Source organism: Carassius gibelio, chromosome A12 (assembly GCF_023724105.1).
Source record: "Carassius gibelio isolate Cgi1373 ecotype wild population from Czech Republic chromosome A12, carGib1.2-hapl.c, whole genome shotgun sequence".
NCBI classification, from domain to species: domain Eukaryota; kingdom Metazoa; phylum Chordata; class Actinopteri; order Cypriniformes; family Cyprinidae; genus Carassius; species Carassius gibelio.
The window spans coordinates 5,750,664-5,773,845 of record NC_068382.1 but is presented as its reverse complement, the minus strand read 5'-3'; the positions used below and the strand labels follow the sequence as shown (position 1 = coordinate 5,773,845).

Here is a 23,182-nt window from a genome sequence, read left to right as displayed (position 1 = left end):
ATGTGTTAATGCCGTTAGGTAAATTCGTTCTATGATACTGAATTTATTCATTTATTTATAATTATTGTTTGTTTTTGAGTTCTTCGTCCACGTTTTAATAAACAGTTACAAGCTTTTTTTTAACCATATCTGTCTGTCTATTTATATTTATATTTATATTTATATTTATATTTATATATGAAATAATATTCGAAATAACATTTCGGGGAGAAAAGTATTGAATATACTTGCTTAAAAACTAAATCCTATTAAAACGACAAAGGAACACATTACATTCCCCCAGTTTGTTTTTTGCAACACAACGAGATAAGATAATCGATTCTGAGTTTTTATTTTCAACGTTTCTGTTTAATTGGTCTGTTCCTCTTTCCAGTGGCTCTTAACGAATCAGCATCAAATGCGTTGAGCGTGTGGTGTTTGCGTCTTCAAAAGACGTCCCTTTTAACAAACATTTTGTCTAGCCAACCAATGCCCGAGTTTCATGTAAACAAATCATATAGACCAATCACGTAACAGGACAAGCGGGTCCTTGAATCAAATTATTTCTGACGTCAACGTGAAAGCGCACCTTTTACAGTAACGGCGTCGGTTTGGGCGAGAGCACGACGAAGATGGGCACAAGAATGTCATTGTTTTAACTCATATTACCCCATAGTTAGTTTTATACAACATGTTTGCGCGTAATACTGAGTAATGAGCGAGTGGAGGCTCTCAGGAGACCGTTAATGTTTGTCCTCGTCTGAAGTTGATCACTGAAGTTGAAGTAAGGTTAGCTTAGCTAGCATCTCTCTGCTCCGCTCAATCCTGAGGAAAATATGGTGTCCTGGATTATATCAAGATCTGTCGTGTGAGTTTAATCCTCTTTTATTCTGTCTCTCTCTCCATAAATTGAATTTATTTTTTAAGATCGGGTTAACGTTAAATTAAATTAGCTCTTTATTTTACTGGTTTGCCTATTAGCATCTGTATTCCGAATACTGGACATTGAGAATTGTAAAAGTAACGTTAGCTAGATTTTTTTTTTTCAACACCATGTCTGCTCTGATTGTTTAATTCAATAGCTTTACTCTTTTTAAAAATTAATTTGTGGGAAGGGTGCTTGTTATTTGGAATATAAGAAATCAGAAGCAGCAAGCCAGTGTTTTCAGTTCACTGTCCCGTTTGGCATCGCTATTGCATTGCTGTTATCAGAGGTTTATGTATCAGTAGTGAAATTATTAATATGGCAGTGATGTCAATTTATGTTTTTGAGTTTACCTCTTGTACAAAAGTTTTGTTACTTGAGGCTTTTGGGTTGGGTGGAGCTGTCATAAGGTTCTGACTCATCTCTGAACATTTCCTCTCCCTTATATTAACGTGTGGCGAAAGTCATTCTACAGGCCTGAACACATACAGAAAGTCCCAAACAGGGAATCAAAAAACAAAACAAAAACTGTCAACATTAGATGTCTTATGATATAATTTCTACAACATATTTACAGATATCTACATTTTTTTTATATCATGTCTGTCACAATGTGTCATCAAAATTAAATTGGTGGGTCCATAAAAGCCCAACACTGCTGTTCAGCAAGAAACAACAGTGTTTGCAGGTTAGGTAACTTGCTTTTCTATTGATTCTCAAGTGTCTAGCATTTTAAACATAGCAGTTACATGTAACCTAAACCGAAGTACAGTACATTTGCACACATTTAGATTGAATTTTGCACAAATATATTGACATGATTCATATTCAAACTGTTGTGTCTCAAATAGAAATTATACTAGAGTAATAACTATATTAATTAATAATAAACGATTAGTTCTGTAAATCTGTTATTGAACATTTAAAATAAATAGTCTGTATCAAACCTCTTCTACAAATAGAACACATTTGGCTCTAGGGTTGGAAAGATTTAAATGATTGATGATGTGTCTGTCCTTATTTGGTAGCTCATTTGCAAACAGCAGAAAGAGTATCATTGTGGTTTACTTTGTGGGCAAGACACATTTTGCAACGTGGTCTTCTCACAGTCACTGGCAAGCAGTTAGGAAGAGACATAGTCAGTCATAGAAGCCAGCAAGTACCAATTATAGTCCACCTTGCTAGTTTAGGGTTATAATTCTGTGGTTAGGATTTTACAACATATAGGATGTAGAAGTTCAAATATAGGACAGTAACTGTAAAGCTATGGCAAGATGATGAGAAATCAAGACCACATTGTCTGGTTGAAATGCTGTGGGTTTATATACTGCATGGACATGTTTTGTTTTCCAGCTTTGTCTTTTTTCTATTTGAAGATGTAAAGCACCACATATGTGGATAAACACCTAAAACTGTAACAGATTTTTAAAATGCACTATTAAGAGCAGGTAAATGGTAATATTGAGGAGAAAATATAGGCATGTCTGTTAACTTTGTTGGATTTATATCCTCTTGCCATGAATATAGCCACTGATATGGCAATAAATCAGTAAATTGTTGGATTTATTAGCTGGTCTCTGAGAACAGGTTTGTCCTCATTTTCTTTGATCAGTATCACTGTGTTATGTATGAACTACAGGGATGTTTTTCTGATTGCTAATTAGGGCTGGACGATATGGCCAAAATAATTATCACAATCAAATCTTTATTTCTTTCAGGTTAAGGCAGATATTTGTTCCCAAGTGAAAGTTGTAGAAATCAGATTGTTAATTGTGGTTTTAAACCATTCTTTATGGTCAGAACATGATAAAAAAAAAACTTAACATTTTTGAATTGTTTACACATCTCCAGTCATTTTTCTTAAAACAAATAAATAAATGTCTTAATAGACAAATTAATATCTTAGTTTCTGCATTCTTATTGTTTCAAATCATGAAAGATTACTCCTTTTTTGTCTCTTTTTTTGGTCTCTTAGATATGCAAATTTGACAGTAGCTTGAGTTGACAGTAGAAGTAACTTGAATTAGGATGTAGATTTAAATTTATGTTGATTATAACAAACAGTAACATCTGTAAAAATTGTAGCAACCTCTTTTATTACAGGCAAAATTTAATTATTCTGACTTTTTGAGTTTTATTAAAATTTACCATTTGTCTTCCATAGTTAAAACCTCAATACCATGGTAAAAATGCATTTAATACGTTTTCTAGGTAGCCTATTTGTATGAATAACAGTAGTCTAAATGCATTAGTATAAATGCACAAATGCTACAGCTTAATCACAAAAATACTTTATTAGTTCTATTCCAGTACTCTTTTAATACATTTAACCCTTAAAGACCCAGAACATTTTTGGGGAGAACATCAGAGTCAGTTGTTGAAATGTCAGCCCTCTTGAAACATCCTTGTCCAATCAAATTAGTGGACCAGAACATGACATGTTTTATTCCATTACAGTATGCAAACTGTGGAGGCTACATCTTTTGCATTTTCTTTTCAATATTGGTTGGAATACAAAACAGTTCAAGGGCTGTGCACCTTGTCAGCCTTTTTTACATTGAGTCCCAAGAGCTGAACCATATGTGGTTTTGAAGGATCTTAACATCTGGCTCCAAGTAATAGCCAATCCACAGCATCATCAGTGTGAGCACTGCCTTTCCGTTTCTTAGCAGGAAACTCAAAGTTGACCTAAACCTGAGTGTCAAGGCCCGTCTGATGGTTTTATTTTTTCAGCTGCACACCCTGAGAGCGATACTACTCTTTACAAAAATACTTTCAAGACCACTTGGTTTAGGTCCCATTTCCTTCAGGGGCCCACTGGAGGAAGACCAACTGCTTGTTGCGAAAACAATGAAAGACTGATGTGCAGCACATTTATTTGTGTTTCATAGGGGCCGTGCAGGTTCTGTAGTGGGAGGAAAGGCCACAGGCAGATAGTGAGGAGAATCAAAGCCTTCCAGCAAAGTGATTGCTAAACCAACAAGTTGAGCGGACTTTATGGCTTTATTGCACACACTGTTAGTGCTGGGCGGTCTGACAGTAAATAACCTGCAATGATAGAAACCTCTTAACCGGTAGAGCGGGATGTGTCCCAAACAAGTAAAGAAGGGGAAGAACCTGTTATTAAGGGGTGTTTGTTAGGCACATCACAAAGCTTTTGTTTTTAGTTTTTGGTTGCCAAGCAATTAGCTCTTTCACATTAATAATGAATGTGTGGTGGCAATGGTGGATATAAGCTATTTTACATCAACTGTAATATTTTACAATATTACTTTTATATACTTTTGTTTTTAACTTAAATCTTACACTTTGTTAGATATATTAATTTTTTGTTATTAGTCTTTTTTTTTTTTTTTTTGCAATCTGTTGCAACCTTTTGGTTTGCAACCTCTGACAAACACTCTGGTCAGCTTTTTTTTTCATACTGGTAAAGAGCGAATGGTTCCTCATGCATATTTAGTTATTCATGAAACCAGATATGTTTCTGTAGTCTGTTCTGAGAAATTTATTGGTTTTTCATGTAAACTGAATGATAAAGGAGTCAGCAGCAGTAACTTACATGACTGATATCTAAAAATGTGCAGCGCTGTTGGAATGTTGTTGATAACACCAAACTACATGTTTTGCATGGTTGAGAGTTGTAGTAACCATAGACTATTTTATTCTGTTAAAGGACAGTTATTTCATGTATAAAACCATAAATTGAATGTATAACAACTCATCACAAGTCCTTAGGCACTCAGAATAGTGCCATGCCCTAACCAGGGTTATAATTGTAAGAAAATATCACCAGTTTGAATATCTTTGCTCTGTATTTTTATGATCCATTTCCGTCTAGTTTTAGTTAGTATTATTTGATTATTACTTTTTTTTGTTTTTGGTGATAGTAAATTATTTATTTGAGTCTTTTATAAATGACTATCTTAGTTTTTGTTTCAGTAGCACTTTCTAGGGCTCTGTATTGCCAAGAATGTGACGATACAATACGTTTCAAGATACAGGGGTTGCAATACGATATATTGCGATACTGCAAGCAAGGCAATATATATTGGTATATTTCTTATTTTAGGAATAGTATTGTAAGGAAAGTTTTCTTTAACACGACCTAATGCAAGCCTTAGCATTAATAAATAAATAAACATTTTTTAACCAGAACTCAGTGTGATCTGCATTTGTAATAATCAGTCCCTGTAACATTCAACGTTATTGAACCACTTTTTGTGCTGTACGAGTAAAGGGGGATAATTTCAAGTGCTTGCATGATCATTTAATAAAATAAAAAAATATAAAAACAAAAGCATAATCTGAAAAACCAAGCCTTGTGGATTATAAAGAATAATATTCTGAATATAATACAGTTGGTTTGATACCTTTAGATCAAATGGTGTTGTCGTTTAATGGATCTATATTATTGCATACATTAAAAGTTGTAAAATTATTATAAAACACAAAACGGTAATTAAAAAAACATCAGTGGTGTGCTCTAATAGTAATACTAGTATTTCCGGTCACTAAGGATTTGTACAGAAATGAAGACTGTCATGTAGCGGTCGGGAAATAAACTCGAAACTAAACAACTCAAGTATATAAAAATTGTATGACTCAAGTCATACAATTTTGAGAATCGATACATTATCGCTAAACAAAATATTGAGATACTCAAGTGTATCGATATTTTCTTACACCCCTAGCACTTTCATTATTAGTTTTATCCCTCGTAACTTAATAATAATAATAATAAATTTGCAGTAAAAACTAAAAACCGGCAGCCTGTAGCTTCCAGAAATCGACAGTAAAAGTATAGTAGTGCAATTTTAAGTTTTACATAAGCTTTACAGATTGAACATAAATTGATGGAAAAGAGAAAACATATTTTATTAACTCATGTTTACTTTATGGTATTTCACTGTAAATTCCAAAAACATTTAAAATACATTACTAATATTGTAGTGTAAAATTACATGAAATGTCTTCTTAATTCTAGGAATTGACTGTAAGATCTGCCCAATGGCTCGGGGCCAGTGTAGAAGATGCACGGGCCAGTCGCCACATGACCTTCTTTCAGTGTAGACAGATAAATGACTTGCTGCTGGAAACATGCCGCTTCACTGTCTGTTTATTTGAGGTTTCTTCGTGGTCTTAAGAGCTAGAACTGAATTGTGGGAAAACAGTGTTGTCCAGTGTCTACAGTTTAGCCAACTGCAGCTCATTGTTAATTACTGAGCTTCGTTGTAGGTGAATTTCCTCATTTGACACTGATTAAAACAATCGTCCAATGAAACAAAAATACTAGTCATTAGGCATACACAGAGCCACATGAATGCGAGTAACAGATCTGTAAATTACAGTGCTCGAGGGACAAGGCGGGGGGAAGGGTTGAGAGATATTTGGAGCCGAACACCATTGTTACAGCCTGGTGCCGCTGCTGTTTCTATGGCAACAGGAAAATAAACCGCTTCCAAGGTGGTTCTTTGGATGAGGACCATGCAACAGGGAGAACTTTGTGAACGTGTGCTTAGCACATCCCCTGCACAAATAATATGATTCCTAAACGTAACAACTACCTTACTAACTATTAGTAAGCAGCAAATTAGGAATTTATTGATGGAAAAGTCATAGTTAATAGTAAGCCTAGGCGATATATCGCTTGCGATGATCACGCGCATCTCGTCAGTGAAGCCGGTTCTGTGTAGTAACAGCTGCTCTATGTGAAATCACGCACCTGAGGGAATTAACCGCTGATTAGAGAACCGGCTTTACTGATGAGATGCGCATTAATGATCGGCCGATCTCGATCGGTGCACCTCTATATATATGTGTGTGTGTGTGTGTGTGTGTGTGTGGACTAAACAGATGCGAATCAGTAGCGGACTGCAAACGTGTCATGTGTGACAGCACAATGAGTCCGTGCTGCAGACTGCATATGCACTGCAGGCGGAGTATGTGTGAAACAGGTGTTACAGGGAAGATGGATGCTGCAGAACTAGTAGAACATGACACAGAAGAACTTGTGCCAAAAGGAGGAGCCTGCGCTGTTGTTTGGAGGGTTTTGGTTTCCAAAAATCAGACGTCGACCAAACAACCATTTTATGCAAGTGCTCTCAGGCTAAAAGCACGTCTTGGAATATCAACCAGCAGAAAATGCATTGTACACCTAATTATGCATGAAAAAAAAAAAAATCATAAATTGTGAAACCGGCATAATTTAGAAAAAAAAGTTATTTACATTTTTGTTCAAACCGCCAAGCACTACCGGCTTTACGGTTGAGATGCGCGTGATCATCGCATGTGATATATCACCCAGCCCTATTTAATAGTGAATAAGTGTTCCCTGTTCTAAAGTGTTACCAAAGGCTCATAGGGGCCCTTTTCCCAGTGGGTGTTGGAACTTATTATTATTATTATTAGATAATTGGTTAACCTGTCAATTTTTTTTTGATTAATCGAGTTAAACATCACAGAATTGAACAGAGATGTTTTCTATAGCTTGAGATATAGTGCATTTTACTGATACCGATAGCTAGGTTGTAGGAAAGTAACATAGGCCTTTCCACTCAGATTGTCATAGCTGAAGAAATAGAAAGAAATCACAAATTCATTACGGTCTTAATAGACTTAGTTTTTTTTTTTTTTTTTACTGCACCAAAGCTGAGTTTTTGGCTGATATTGGAGTAGGCTGAATTTCTGGGTCACACACGGCCTATAATTGGCAGTGTAAACGGTACAAACCTTGTCCCCAAATTTAACTGCACTGCTGAGTCAAGAAGTATGTCTGTCTGCAGAGACACAGTACCTCTAAATAATCCCAGTGCAGAGGTAACATTTCAACTCGAGACTTTGAATGACTCTTTTAGCCTTCTGGGAAATGTCATTTTTCAAGGCACAATTTTAGTATGAAAGTGAAACACTGGTTTCAGAAAACAGCATTATCATCTGGGAAACATCAAGGCTGGATCCTGCCTGTGAAACCTCAGAAGAGTCTGCGTGGCATGTCGAAACGAATGCTAGCAGAAACTTTTGTCTGTTATCACATGCTGTCTCGGCCACAGGCACTTTGGGGCCAAAATTCAGCTTCACATCTGTCTCACCCTGCTTTTGGTATGTTTATCCCTCTGAACTTATTTGTGTGGGTCCAGATGAGAAAAGCATCTGTTTTGTGTATGGCACCTCTGATTGTGCATTCATTTCTCAGTGCAAACAGAAGTCTTGCACAAGGAGGGGGTTCGCTGTTATCAGTGGGTTCTAGTATCTTCTGCTAATTCCCCAACAAATTTAGTCGAGCGGAACGTAATAAACGGGTCTCGTGTGATAGCAGCAGGCTGCAGATGAAGGGTTGGCGCTGGGCCCATCTGCCAGTTTATTGGCTAGTTTCAGGTCAGTCGCTCACAGAGTGAAATGGAATAACAGGAATAATGATTTATTGAAATGAACATATCAGTGTGACCTCTTCCCACCTTCTGCCCGTGTTTACATTATATCCAATTAAAATGGATAATTTCCAAATGTTAGGTCAATTGCTCAAAGTTTCTATGGATCTGTTTAACTATTAAAAGCATAGTTCAGCCAAAAATTCTGTCATCAATTACCACCCTCCACTTTTTCCAAACCAATATGAGTTTTTATCTTTTGTTGAACACAAAAGAGTAAAACTGGGCATACACTAATCGACTGATCACACACTGCCCAGACTTTCAGGTCGTTACAAACAAAACATGTGCCATGTGTGTTTCTAGGAGATACATGACAAATGTGTTCTAAAATCAGCCCAAAATATTAAATGTTTTATATCTGCCAAATCGATAAAATCAGTGTCTCAAGTAAAAAAAATCGAAGTCTGTGACAATTTTTGGGGGGGCAATCTGCCAACTCTGCCCAAAGTCTGTAGACTCCCTCTAACCTTTAGCAAATAGCACCAACCCTTCCGGACTTTTAATTGGTGCAAAAGTTGTGTAGTGTATTCTTGCTTTTAGTTGCACACAGTAATACACACAGCCCTGCTCTCTGTGGACCACATGGATTTGAACTCTATTAGGGCATGTTTTACATTAGGTGTTCCCTTTTATTTTTTCTTTTGCAACGGAAGAAAAGGAAATCGTTGTTTTCCTTGTAAACAATCAGACGGAGGAAGTGAGTGGCTTTTAATAGAGCTATACACAAAGATGGGAGTATTCAAGCCCATTAATCATCCTGCTTTTGAAGAATATCTATAGAGAGTTACAGTTGTTTTTCCATTGTTTATTAATTTTACCCTCTGTTTCTTTACACAGGCTGGTTTTTGGTAACCTGTACCCAGCGTATTACTCCTACAAAGCAGTGAAAACCAAAAATGTCAAAGAATATGTAAGTATAAACACAGTATCCATTCATGTATAGTTCTTTTGGTTGTTTTTCCTTTAGCAGGCATTTGATTTTCCAAACCAACTTGCAGTGTGATTGCTACAGGCTCAGTCTGCTTTGAAATAACCAGAGGTTAAGTGTCCTGCTCAAGGGCTCAGTAGTGATCATTAATCAACACTTTACAACATTTGGGTTACTAGCCCAGATTTTTAACTGCTAAGTCACACCAGTCCTTGAAATGAGATGTGAACAGCCCAGGACATTATTGTTTCTGTGCATGTTTGGGCATGTTTGGAGGGAGTGTGTGTTAACTTGTATGTCCGGAGCAGGTGACACATTTTCTCTGCACTTTCTTGTTTTAAAGGATAATTTTTTTGTTTCAATGCGGGTGTTACGCTGAAATGCTAATTCAGCTCCACCCAGAAGCAGTGTCATTTATAGTCAACAACACATTTGAGCAACATTATATACTGCAAAGCAGTATGTAATGAGGAAAAATATGCAGAATGTGGTTTTGTCCACAAAAGTTCACAAAAATTGTGTTTTTAATTTAATTTACTTACTCTCCTGTTGTTCCATGGAGCTTAAAGATTCAGATGCTTTCCTTTTGTATTTCATGGTTTGGAACAGCGTGAGGGTGAGCAAATGAAGATTTTATTTTTGGGTAAACTATCCCTTTAAACATTCCTCTTACTTGGCTGTCATGCTTTTGTTCTAATACAGACAGCTAATTTTAGGTTTCCTTAGTGGTTGTACTGGTGGTATTTCAGTACCCTAGTAACTTAGAGTCTGTTTGTGTCAGTGCTGCATTGCAGTGAATCGAGTTACTTCTACTGTGAAATCCATTCCCCTCTACTTAACTTGTAGTAGTTACACCAGCACGGGCTCTCCTAAACACGACTGTTCTATTTGTCATTCAGAATTTCAGAAAGTCAGGAAAACTATGGAAAATACATTATGAATTTTTTTTTTCTTAACATTGCTGTAACAGCCTGCAGCCAACATTTGTTTATCAACAGAGGTGTTTTACGTTATCTGTGCTCAGTAGGCATATGTCAATAAATCTACACAGGGCATCAACAATGATTTTCTGAGCATTAACATTTCTTAGAAAAAAGTTCCTGATGAAAGTCATCATCTGTTGGAAACCACCTAAATACTATGCAAAACTAATGTTCATTTTATGACGCACTATGCACTCATTCAACTATGTACTTATGTGCTCAAACATGTAGTGAATGAATGATATAAGGTTATTTTGTCATTCATAAACGGAGGCCGATAGTCCCTCCCCCTTCAGTACGTAATTACAGCTGTGACAGTTGAGTGCATGAAGTGTCCAACATACCACACTTAGTTTTCTGGTTATTTAAGTGCGTCATCTGGGTATTTAAAGTGCACTTTTTCCTTTTGGAATTTTCAGTGTGTATGCGATTTGGGATGCACCTTTACTCTTAGTCTTTTAAATTATTCTTAAGGCTAAATGCGAAACAGCAAAATGAATATCGGACACTAGGGCTGCACGATGAATCGCATGCGATATTTAATGCGCATCTTGTCAGTAAACCCAGTTCTGTAATCAGCTGTAAATCTCCATCACCTGCGCACTTTCACATGGAGCAGCATTAACTACACAGGGCCATTGTTCACTGACAAGCTGCGCAAAAACACGATCATATTTTGCGCATGTTTTGCTTTTTTAATGAAAACATTAAAAAAACATATTAATATAATGTTAATATACTGAAGTACTAAAATCTGTTTTGTATCTTCATAATGTACTAAAAACCACTTGAAATTCTGAAATGTTTGTCATAATATATATTACAGTTCTTCACCATATATAGTTAGGGAACCGTTAACAAAATAATTTGTTTTGTTGTTGTTGTTGTTGTTGTTGTTGTTGTTGTTGTTTATTCTGAATATTTTGCAGTGTAGCTCAGAAAATCATGTTGATGCACCCTTCTGTGTTTTATTTATTTTTTTCATAAGAAAATAATGCAAAATCTATGGCTATAATAACACCTTCAGTAGAAGAAAATCCAGGCTGCTATTCTGGAGTGTTTCAAGGCAGAAATGTGCTGCTTGAAGTTTTGTCAAGATTAGATTAATAAGCGATTATGTCAAAGTAGTCTCGTGTTAAGAAATATTTAACTGGCCTAAAATGCTCTGAAACCAGCTGTCAGGCCAATATTGTCAAGCACATGATATATTTGATCTGTATAGAGATTGCATAAAGTGATGTAAGGGCATGTTTCTGTACACGGCAGTAGTGGGATCGCTCAGGAGCACTGACGCTGGCAGCCCATCATCACGGATGTTTATATGCTTCGCTAGAATGTTGAATGTTCCTGAATCTTCAAATGGAAATTCAGTTTTGGTAAACTAAGACTTTTAATAGCAAATCCGTGAAAATAAAGAGCAGAAAGCTCAATTGACCACAAAAGCTGCTTTTTAAAAACCTGTCATAACCGTTTCTGCGTTTGCCTTTGAGTTCAGACGGGTAATTGAGAAATCTCTTTCAAATCATTTTCAAAATAGATCTGGACAAATGATGCTTTGTGTCGCAGGCCTTTTATAGGGCCGGTGGACAAAGCCTGTGTTTACTAGCATAGCCTAGATGCTCTTAGAAACCACACTGTGGTTTTCCACTCTTGAGTAAATCTCTACAATGCCTACAACTCCCGTTTGTTAGATAAACAGAGTGGGTCAGCTCATGTCTCACTGCTCAGTTTAAATGTTGAACAAAGAAACCTCTGCATGGTACACATGCAGAGCAGGAAAGAAATACATCCATTCACAATCATGATTCTTCAAAGGGATTTTTCCATTGGAAATCCAGACTACACAACTGCTTATCCACATGCAGTGCTGAACAGGAAAGGCATGCTTGTCTTGGGTGCCGGCCCATTCTCGAATCGCCTTCAACCCAGTTCTTTAAACGAGATGGAACAAAGCGGTGGAAATTCTGCTTACATCTCACATGCTTCTCTAATTGAAGCCAGGTAATTGCAGACTTGTAATAAATAGGATTGTCTGGAGGATTATTGAAGGCAGGCTTCTACATCTGATTAGATTTCTTGCATCGATGCAGTCAGCTACCAAAGCGCTCCATGCTATGAGAAAAGATCACCGCTGGTGGATTTCGATTGATGGTTTGTCACGGAGCGGCAGCTTTCCTGCGGCTGATGCAATGCATTGATCTCTCTCCGACCGCTGAAGGTTCATTGGGAGGACACCAATTAAATCTGACGCCTCCTGTCAGGCTGGTAATGCTGCCTCTGCATGGATTCATTTATCTTTGTTCAGTGAGGCTGAAAATATCACCTAATACCTTCGAGAGCTGCAGCTCAAGGCTGGGGATCACATGACTGTCTGCACGGGTGTTTGAAATTGAAATGCTAAGAAGCTGGCTGAAAGCTCACTGTGGTTGGGAACAGAGGAGAGGTAAAGCATACCAAACAGGTCCTTCTGCAGAGAGACACACACAGAGAGCTGGGATGGAAATTAATGTCACGGCCATAATGATTTTTTGTTACACTCGACTGTGTTTACGTCTCCTAGGAAAAGAGGTGCACTTGGATTTGTGTTAGCGAGCCACTCTGTGCAGAAAGAGAAAGGCGTTGTCTCTACTGAACAGGGAAAGAAAATGCATTGATTTTATTTTAATATTCTTTTTTTAGTTTTATGTTAGAGTTACTGTGGTGTATCTACTGACATTTGCATTAAGAATAGCACTCGGAATGCACAATATATCTGTGCAGTGTATTGGTATCATCCAGTTAGAGTTTTTCTTTGTTTGTTTTAATTAGTGTCCAGCTGTTAGAGGCACAGACAGCTTATTCTTTCACTTTAACTTAACATCAGTCCATCATAGAGTACAACAGTTCCTGTCCCCTTTTTCATTGGCTTTGTTTCTGGAACTATGTAGAAGTGCCCACATAAGCCATGAATTAAACCAACCAGCTAAGAGGTGAATCACAAAATTACAAACTTTAAATTAAAGCAAAAAAAAGGATGTATAAATCAAGGACAAAAAGTACAAACCTATGTATTTAATGGCTTAAATGAAGGAGAGGAGTACAATTCCAAGAAGCACTGAGAATGACTTGATTGTTAATTGAATTTTGAAAATGGAGGAATATTGGAGAAATAATGGATTTAAAAGATTTTGATTATAAAATATAGTTTAAATTTGTTCCTATTGTATGGTATTAAATGGAGAGTGCAGGGCGACTTTGTCATTTGCAGTGCTTCATGGGAGTGGGTGAGTGCTACAGAGATTTTTATGCTGAATCATGAGTAATGTAGTTTTTCATCACAAATGGGGAAAAATGTGGAAGGTGGAATAATGCAGGCTGTTTGGCTCTTAAAAATCACATACCATTGACTAATAGTGGTTTGATGAGACCCTTTTGCCACGAGACAAGATTGGGTTCACGACGAGTTTTTTTTTTTTTTTTGAAGAAATCCTCAATGATGAAATATATAGGAAAAAGCTGTCTTTTATTCAACTGAAAACTAAAAATGCAAAAAATGAAAGTGCATCTTGAAAACTTGTACTTTATGAAATTAAACTTCTATTTAAATGAATTATATGTAGCATTATAAACAATATACATATTATATGTAAATACATATATATTATATATATATATATATATATATATATATATATATATATATATATATATATATATATATATATTGTGTGTGTATATATATATATATATATATATATATATATATATATAGGCCTATAAATTAGAGATCACAAAAAAAAAGGATTTCGAAAACTAAACAAAAAAACTATTTACTAGTGGTTCTGACAAAATGTTAATTGCTTAAGTCTTTTTAAAAATGTATATTAATTTGAACAAAATAAAAAAAATTGTGTGTCAGTGTCTCAGCCTGTTTCTCAATTTGAATTTTTTTAATGAACGATTCAATGACAAATACTTTTTTTAAAAGAGCAGTTGTCGCCAACTCGTGACGGAAGGGGATATTGCTTTACAATACATACACGTGTTAAGATACTTTCGTTTTGATCGCTACTGTAGAGAGAATACGTGTTTATACCCATACTATAAACATTTATCCCAGTACTTCTGTTATCTAAATGTATTTAACACTGAAATAATGATGTGTGGTTGAAAAGACTGTTTGCGTTGCTCTTTCTGGATCACCTGCAGCATGAAAGATTAATTAACATGGGCAGAAACTAAACGTGCTTCTCACGCTCCACTGACACTCCCGATGTGAAACAGTCATAATAGAATAGCTGAATCATTGTCATTCAGAAATAAGATAGTATGAGTGTTTGAATTGAGATCGCCATTTTTAAATGATTAATCTTGCAGCTGTTACGTAAACACTGTAACTTGTTTTGCGAGGATTATCATCACGTTCTCGCGAGATCTCGTGTCACATCCCTATTGACTAACAATCTTGCAGTAGGTACCTCTTTATAATTTCCCATGGAGAAAGTAATATAATTTTTAATTGGAGAACTAAACTGTTGTACTCTATACTTAAAGGTGCAAAAGGTGATTGTCTTCAGAAACATTTTTTGTTATGCTGGTTGAAAGTCTCTTCACATCCCGATAGCAATCATTAAGTTAAGTGGTCTAAATGTATTTATCTGTATGTATATTTTCTGTGGAAGGCGTAGAACCAAGAAATGTACGTCCAATCAAAAGCTCGGTCCGAGCGTTTTAAACGGCTTTCCTACCTGCCTGTCAACGTATGTATCTGCATACCTCTGCGCACCCTGTTCGCGCAGACCGGATACGTCATCAGGGCATTCATGCACACTGTGCAGACAGAGTTAGAATGACAGACAAATATATTGTTGTTCTCGCTGGTTAATGACACATGATGTAGCCCAGCGGTTCCCAATTCCAGTCCTTGTACACATATTTTCCATTGGCTGGAACCACTGATGCAGCCTATTGTAGTAATGTTGTCTCTGGTATTCTGGTCTGCGTTCAGGGGGCATGGCTTTAGACGGCGATTGTAGGGAGGGTGGCACGTTCGCTTTCAGTGCTATCCGGCTAAAGTTGACATTTTCCAAATTCTCCTATTGCACCTTCAATTGTCAGTCTCCAAATTCTGTGGTCAGATTTATTGGATGATGACTATAAACTGTAGATCTGATCATTTATCATTTACAGTCAGTTTAGGAGTAGCTGTGTTCGGTTCATGTCTCAAGTAATGGGGTACTGTATAGGACAATGATTACTTCATGTCAAAGTTTATTTTGCAATATGGACCAGTTTTGACCAGAATTAACCAGGGTTTACTTTCAAAATTAAATATGAACAAATATTGGTTATTAAAAAAAAATTGTGATTACTGTATAGGTCCCATTTACTATATCATAACTCTTAATGTGTTTAAGGTTTTTTTTTCTGCTGTGCGCGTTTATTTCTAATTTAGTACATGAATGTGTGTATTATGCAATCCTCAGTGAAATTACGTATTTTGTTCCTTTTCCAGGTGCGATGGATGATGTACTGGATTGTTTTTGCCCTGTTTACAGTAGTGGAGACTGTCACAGATCTAACCATAGCCTGGTGAGTCTTCCTTCACTCCAGCGACGCATTTACCTGATTACAAGTGATTCATGTCAGGCTAAAGACGCAAGCCAGTTCATTTAAGATCTGGTGTTTGTTTCCCTAGACCAAGGAATGCAGGGAAGCAATCAGGGTTTAATGAAACGAAGTTGGCGTTTTAATTTAGAGTAGCACAAATTAATTTGTTGGAATACAGCTTTAATGAGTGTAATTATGTTAGCTGATTAATCCGATGTAACGTGGGTCGTCATATCTTTCTTTCTCCTCTCTGATCTGAAGGTTTCCCCTCTATTACGAGATCAAGGTTGCGTTTGTGATCTGGCTTCTGTCTCCCTACACGAGAGGAGCTAGTGTCATCTACAGAAAAGCTCTTCATCCTTTGCTGTCCTCCAAAGAAAGGGTGAATCTACGCTCCATACACTCGTTTTGCAAAGCATTTGATCAAATATTGTACTATTATTCACCATATTCAAAATCATTCAAAAGCACAGGCTTTGTCCAAAATAAAACATATGGAGGGCTTGTTCACCTCCTTTTTAAAATTATATATTGCCTTTTTCCCCCCTGCTGTTCTGCGACACTATAAGAACAGACCAATAGTTGAGAACTATTGATCTGGTTCTTCTTTTGCAGTAACATATGTTTGCATGTTTTATTGTTTGATTATGTGCTTCGATGATCAGAAAGTGATCAATCTTGCCCTAATGTTCCTGAAGGAAATCGATGACTACATTATCCAGGCCAAGGAGCGAAGCTATGAGTCTATGGTGAACTTTGGCAAGCAGGGCCTGACCATCGCTGCAACTGCTGCTGTTTCTGCTGCTGTCAAGGCAAGTGTGTGTGTTGAAGATAGACGTACAGAATGAGAGAGCGCTGTTTTGAACAGTTCATACATAGTTCTGCCTCTGATATGTACGTTTTTACTGTGTGGGTCAACATGAAATCAAAATAGACCCCATGTGCTTTCTTTATTATCTTTTCAGTCTAACTCAGGAATACACTACCCTTTGTTTTAGGTTTGTTGTTGTTGTTGAAATTATTACTTTTATTCAGAAAGGATGCATTAAATTGATCAAAACTGATGGTTAAGACATTTTTAATGTTTCAAACATTTGTATTTCAAATTAATTGTTCTTTTGAACTTTCCAATTATCACAAAAATCCTATAAAAAAGTTTTACAGTTTCCACAAAAACATTAAGCAGCACAACTATTTTCAACATTGATGATAACAGCAAATCAATGTGACACTGAATTTAGCTTCAGAAAAATTCAGCTTTGTGTCAGGAATAATTTACATATATTACTCATGTTAAAACTGAAAACTTTTGTTATTTTAGATTGTAATACTGTTTCCTAATATTAGTGTTTTTACATAAGGGACTTCATTCAAAATTACTTAAAAAATGGCAGTGTACATCAGATTATCAAAGTAATCATTTGGCCACTGTTCTGCCTAGGCTCACTCTGAAAAGTTGTCTTTATTGAAAGACGTCTTCAAAGTGGAGCCAGTGAGCTTGTACAAGGCTTGTGTCAATCTTTATTCTTGAACGCTGCCAAATTTTCCCCATCATACTTCTTTTTCCTTGCTTTTACTCTCTTTCTGGCATGTTGTTTATTTTGTTTGTGAAATCCTCTCTTTGGCAATTCTTTTTCTTCTTATCTTGTACTGATATGTGTACTGCCCAATAGGAATCCTGCAGCCCTGCTCTCTCCACTGCAGGTAATGCTATAGAGTGTCTACAGCATGTGGAAAAGACATCATTTTAACAGCTTTGAGCTCATGTTTTCCTTTTTCCATTTTTTCATTGTTTTTCAAAATCTTTGCTGACTCTGACATGGTGTTAAGCACTAATAGTATTATTACATCATTTTAAAACATTGTTACGAGGCGAAAAATGACTTTCAGTAGATATTGGAAGGTGTTACCACTCTCAGATCTTGAATCTACCCTAGTATATCAACAAAATGCAAAATGAATAAGTGTACAAGTGTGAAATGAAACCTACTGTGAGTAAAAGTCGCTTATTATTATCATTAACCGCTGGGATCAGATCATATATACACACTGCCAAATAGGACATTCCACCTAAATTTCAAATGGAGATCCACTGATATCCTCTTCATGCCAGAGTCCATATCTTATTAAATAGTTGTCATTTGCCATGAAAATAACCAAGGAAACTGACATATTTAAAAAAATACAAAAAAATACACTAACCAGCTAATGTCCGTATTGATAATCTAGTAATGTTTTAAGCACATCTCCCACAGAAATCAATCTGTGCTGTTTGTACAGTTGACAACAGGGCAGCTCACTAGGTGACAGGTCACTTGGAATAGATCCCAAATCTTTTCAGCATTCATTCATACATGCATGTCATAAAGATGTCATCATGGATGTCCATGCAGTCTTAAAGCTGTTCTGTGTGTTGTCAGTGCTGACGTGTTAATCCTAACTGGGGGCTGTTTTGTCTCTACAGGGTCAAGGTGCCATCACAGAGAAGCTAAGGAGCTTCAGCATGCACGACCTTACCCAGATCCCTCATGACGATGCATATTCATCATACAGCTCTAACCCAGCCAGAAGAGCTATCATGGACCAGCCCGACGGAGCTGGTATGTCTTACCTCGCAGATGAATTATTAACACACCATCCTTTGTTCCCTTTCACACTGCTGTTTCTCAGCTGTGTCCACAACAGAAGGCAGATGCCTAACAGACAGAAGCTAATTGGTTTCAAAAGAGATTCTCTTCATAAACCATCATAGTAGAAGGATAATACACGAACATTGAATTCAGACGTGATTTGAAAAGGTTTTAGACGCAGCCTTTGTGTGACACATCTGATGGGAAGGCGTCTGTAAAGATGTTCAGTAGTGCAAATAAAGCCATCCAGATCTCATAATGATATCTCCACTAAGTCTCACATGCTTCAGGAAGTCACTGCTGTGTTTAGTGGTTTTGGAGCAAAAAGAATGGATTCTGTATTTGTCTCAAGCATGGGAGGGTAATAAGTAATAGCAGCACGTTCCTAGCATGAAAGGTCTAGTGCTGCTTTGTGAGAAGATGAAGGAAAAAACAGCCCAGGGAGGCTCTGAGCGGAATACATAATGTGCTTCTATCTCAGTATGTTTGAAATTCCGCTGGCATCCAGGTCATTTTCATCTCGTCTGCACTGAAGCCATCAGAAAGCTAGCTCCTCCAAAATGGCAGTGCCTTTCAGCGGCTCGAAGCCTAGGTGAAAGTTCTCGACTGATCAAACGAGCTGCTAATTGCAGTTTGAATTAAAAAATGGGAGGTACCCTATAAAGAGAGAGGCTCAAGTGTGTTATTTATTTGCTCCTGCTTCGATGTTGGGTTTTGCGTTTTCTAAAAGAAGCAGCGATCAGCTTTGAATGACAGGCATAGCATAAAACATGCCTGTATATATTTTAAGGCTCTCCTGTCTGTTCACAATGGTTTCGCTGGTTTGCTATATTTTATAAAAAATGCAAATGTTTGAATGCAGCAGGATTTAACCATTGTTTTCTAAATAGAAAATATATGTAAAATAAAAATACAAACATATCTCCTTCTTTAAACATAGCAGATCATTGCTATAGTTTTTCAGTTAATGTAAAAGACAATAATTGTCATTATAATAAATACAAATGTCATTATAATCACATTATAATCGCTAAATATTGTGCTACATGTAGCATTTCAGTTTATCTAAAACCTTCATTTAGATATATATAATATGCCTTGATTATTGGACAGCCCTTTAGAGCAGCTAACAACACACAGAAAACAACAGAGCTGTATGCTACGTCTTTATATTTGACATCTTTCAAAGCTCTTTCTGCTTAGCTTGCACAAGGTCTTAACAGAACTAGAATAGTTCTGGAAGATTCATCACATACTTTTCTAAATCCCAAGGAAGTTGTTTTATTTCAGTAATTGAAAACAGCGTGGGTGTGGAAACAAACAAAGGAAAGCTTTTCCGCGTCATCGGTTTCTGTATTGCTTCTGCCCCCTTATGGCGGATTGGAGAAGTGCAATACTAAATTAAAGCTACAGTTCTGTGCGGTGCAGTATGGTCTTGTTCTAGCCTGTCCTTTGGGTGATGGAGTGTGCAGTGAATCAGCTCTGGCTGGATTACCGTTAGACGTCCTGGCACAGGCTGGCTCTGCCTAGCTCCCAGCTCTACCCGGGGAGCCCAGAGGTGATGGTGCCAGGAGCGGCCTGAACCCGGCAGCTGCTCTCTCTCTTGCTCTCTTCCCCCACTTGTCCTTTCTCCACGGCTGAAACCACATTCCCACTCTTCACAGTAAAATGAATGAGTGGTTCTCCACTGGTCAGTTGTGATCCAAAAATGAGTCTGTTCAGGACTTTAAAAATAATGCTAAATACAGAATAATACACAAATAATAAACAAATAATCTTGTTGACATCTAGTCAAATTCTGCTGTATTTTGGCACAAAATCATGTCACGAAATTTTCCTATGTAGCATAATGTCCTGCTCATGGTTTTTCCATATTATTATGCCTATACTTTAATATTAATGTATTTTAATATTATTGACTAAATCTGTAAATGTTTTCTGCTCTTTGTAGACGTAGCACATATTTTTTGTACACTAGACAATGTTGATTCTGTGTTAGTGGGTCGGCAGTGTAACATCAGTTTGAGGAGCAGAGATCTCGATCATGCCTGCTGTTCTATCCGATCAAGCGTTGATTTGTGTATTCATCTTGTTTTCCTAACACTCAACTTGCTTGTTTTGTAGAGTATTATCATGGTGATGATGATGACAGGAGTGATGACGAGGGTAAAGCTGTGTACTCTGAAGATGAAGCTGTATCTCATCATGGGCTCCGACGATCTCAGAGCGTTAAAATCACCCGCTCAAAACTGCGCAGAGATGTAAGTCCAGCAAAACCTGATAGCACATCCCTGTTTTGTTCTTCAAAGACTCGGGTACTAAACAAACATTACATTACACCTGCAAAAAGTCACTTTTTATTTGCTATATTTTATAAAAAATGAAAATGTTTGAATGCAGCAGGATTTAACCATTGTTTTCTAATTAGAAAATATATGTAAAATAAAAATACAAACATATTTCCTTGTTTAAACATAGCAGATCATTGCTATAGTTTTTCAGTTAATGTAAAAGACAATAATTGTCATTATAATAAATACGAATGTCATTATAATCACATTATAATCGCTAAATATTGTGCTACATGTAGCATTCCAGTTAATCGAAGACCTTCATTTAGGAGAATAGCTCACCCCAAAATTTGCTGAAAATGTACTCACCCTTGAGCTACCCAAGATGTTGGTGAGTTTGTTTCTCAGCAACCGAAATTAGTCGTGCGAAAATAGCAAAAAAGACTATTTCGGTGTTTGGTCAAATAAATGTTTGTATTGTAATTTTACTGTTAAATAAAATTAATTAAAAAGTAAGACATATATATTTATAATAGCATTCATACGTGGTTTTCAGATTTGGATTTGTAATATTTTCTAATATTTTAAAAGAAGACTCTTCTGCTCAGCAAGGCTGCTTTTATTTGTACAGTAAAAAAAAAATACATGTCTGATTATTGTGCTTGTTGTTGTTTTTTTTCTTTGAAAAGCAAGACAAAACAGTAAAAAGCATGTTTTGGCCATTTCATTTATGTGATGGTGAAAAAAAAAACTGGTAAAATGCATGGGGGGAGGATAACGTGTTTGATTTTGGCTTCTTTGGCAATAACTTTAATTTCAGTACATCTCTAAAATTTTCATTTTTGGGTGAACTAGTAATTTAACGTGTAACATTGACTTTTTGATAATATATTTTTTTTCTTTTTGTCTGTTACAACACCTTTTTTTCTATTGCAATGTGCTGAAAGAAGCATTTGATGTTTAATATTCTTAAAATTGAAATATTCACATGGATTTGAATTTCTAACATGCATTGTAGATATGCATTGTAGCAGAAGCACTGTTTCACTACTGTAAAGTGACATCAGTGATAGACGTTTGTTGTGCCAATTTTATACTTTAGTTGTTGCAGTCCTTAATCAAATCATATTTCCTCGAGTCTATAATTGATTGTGGCTTCACTCTTGATTTGTCCTGTGCACGAGTTTAATTATGGTAACCAATGCCTGTCATTCATTGGTCACAGGCGGCACGGTATGGATCTCTGAAGATCAGAGGGAAGAAAAGACCAGCAGTCAATACCACTAACTCCAACATGGAGAACTGAGCTGACTACTGATGTGTGGGAAGATGTGGCCACTGTATCAGACAACCAGTGTGTTCATATTCTTCTCTTTCCATAAGGGGTGTGGACTTTTTTTTCATGGATTTACCAGCACATCTATTTATTACTTCTACCAGCAAGTGTGTACATACAGTGAGTATCATGAGTTCGAGTAGTATATGAAACATGTGGGGTTTGAATGATGGGTGTATTTGTAACGGATGGCTTTATTGGTCTGAATTTGACATTTAGATGTCTTTAGCTCCAGTATTTTGTATTTAGAAATGTCCTCTTTGGATGGGGGTTTTATATTTCTGCTTTCAGACCTTTGCTGCCTTTTAGATGATGTTTTGAGTAATTTTTACAATTGTAGGTTAGGTAAAAATACAGATTCTTAAAAACTTGAAAATTATTTGCCAGCATCAGACCAAAAGTTTCTCTTATCAGTAATAGAGATAATACCAAAGAGAACAAAAAGGCAGTGTTGCTAAATGTTTTTAATACAATTTTCAAATGTAAAAAAAAAAATCAGCTGTTGTTTTCTTTATTATTGATGTTATGTTGGATTAAAGAAAACCCCTTTTGCACATTCTTTAAATCCTCGATTTAGATCCTTCACTTCTGTTCTTCATGCAGAATGTTGTTTATCTGGGAGAAAGGCCACACTAATGTAACATCTCTGCTGTGTGTGTGTGTGTGTGTGTGCGCAGATAATTCTGTGCTGTTGTGTGGCTGTGTCATTCAAAATGAATGCAATAATATGAATAAAGCTGGAATATTGTAATGCAATTCTTTGTTAGTGTTTTATACTTTATTATTCTTTTATACTTTATTATACTTTATTAATCTGCTGTTTGGCAGTTGACATTTTGGTATTTCAACTGTCACTTCCGGGGCTTGATTGTGCTTGATCTATATATATATATATATATATATATATATATATATATATATATATATATATATATATATATATACCATTTTTAACAATCATGACCTCATATTACTGGTTTAATAAATATTTGCAATTTATAAGAGAGAGGCATATATTCAATTTTACCTTCAATGCATGCATTAAAACATTATATACTGTATGTATATATGTATATATGTATGTGTGTGTA

General features: G+C 36.3%; 1 protein-coding gene across 1 annotated transcript; it reads left to right on the top strand.

The window, feature by feature from the left end:
* The first annotated feature begins 541 nt into the window (after positions 1-541).
* On the top strand, positions 542-22,847 carry LOC128024977 (receptor expression-enhancing protein 3). Its single transcript, XM_052610898.1, has 8 exons — positions 542-847; positions 9,172-9,244; positions 15,740-15,816; positions 16,096-16,216; positions 16,533-16,646; positions 18,299-18,434; positions 20,589-20,725; positions 21,981-22,847. The coding sequence occupies exons 1-8, from the start codon at positions 816-818 to the stop codon at positions 22,059-22,061; spliced, it is 771 nt and encodes a 256-aa protein (XP_052466858.1). The 5' UTR covers positions 542-815; the 3' UTR covers positions 22,062-22,847.
* The last annotated feature ends 335 nt before the right edge of the window (positions 22,848-23,182 follow it).

Bases quoted from the DNA above. Each gene is read 5' to 3' on its own strand.
- LOC128024977 (XM_052610898.1), top strand. From the start codon at position 816: ATGGTGTCCTGGATTATATCAAGATCTGTCGT. The intron at 9,245-15,739 runs GTAAGTATAAAC...TTCCTTTTCCAG, and splicing joins CCAAAAATGTCAAAGAATAT to GTGCGATGGATGATGTACTG. The intron at 20,726-21,980 runs GTAAGTCCAGCA...CATTGGTCACAG, and splicing joins GCTCAAAACTGCGCAGAGAT to GCGGCACGGTATGGATCTCT.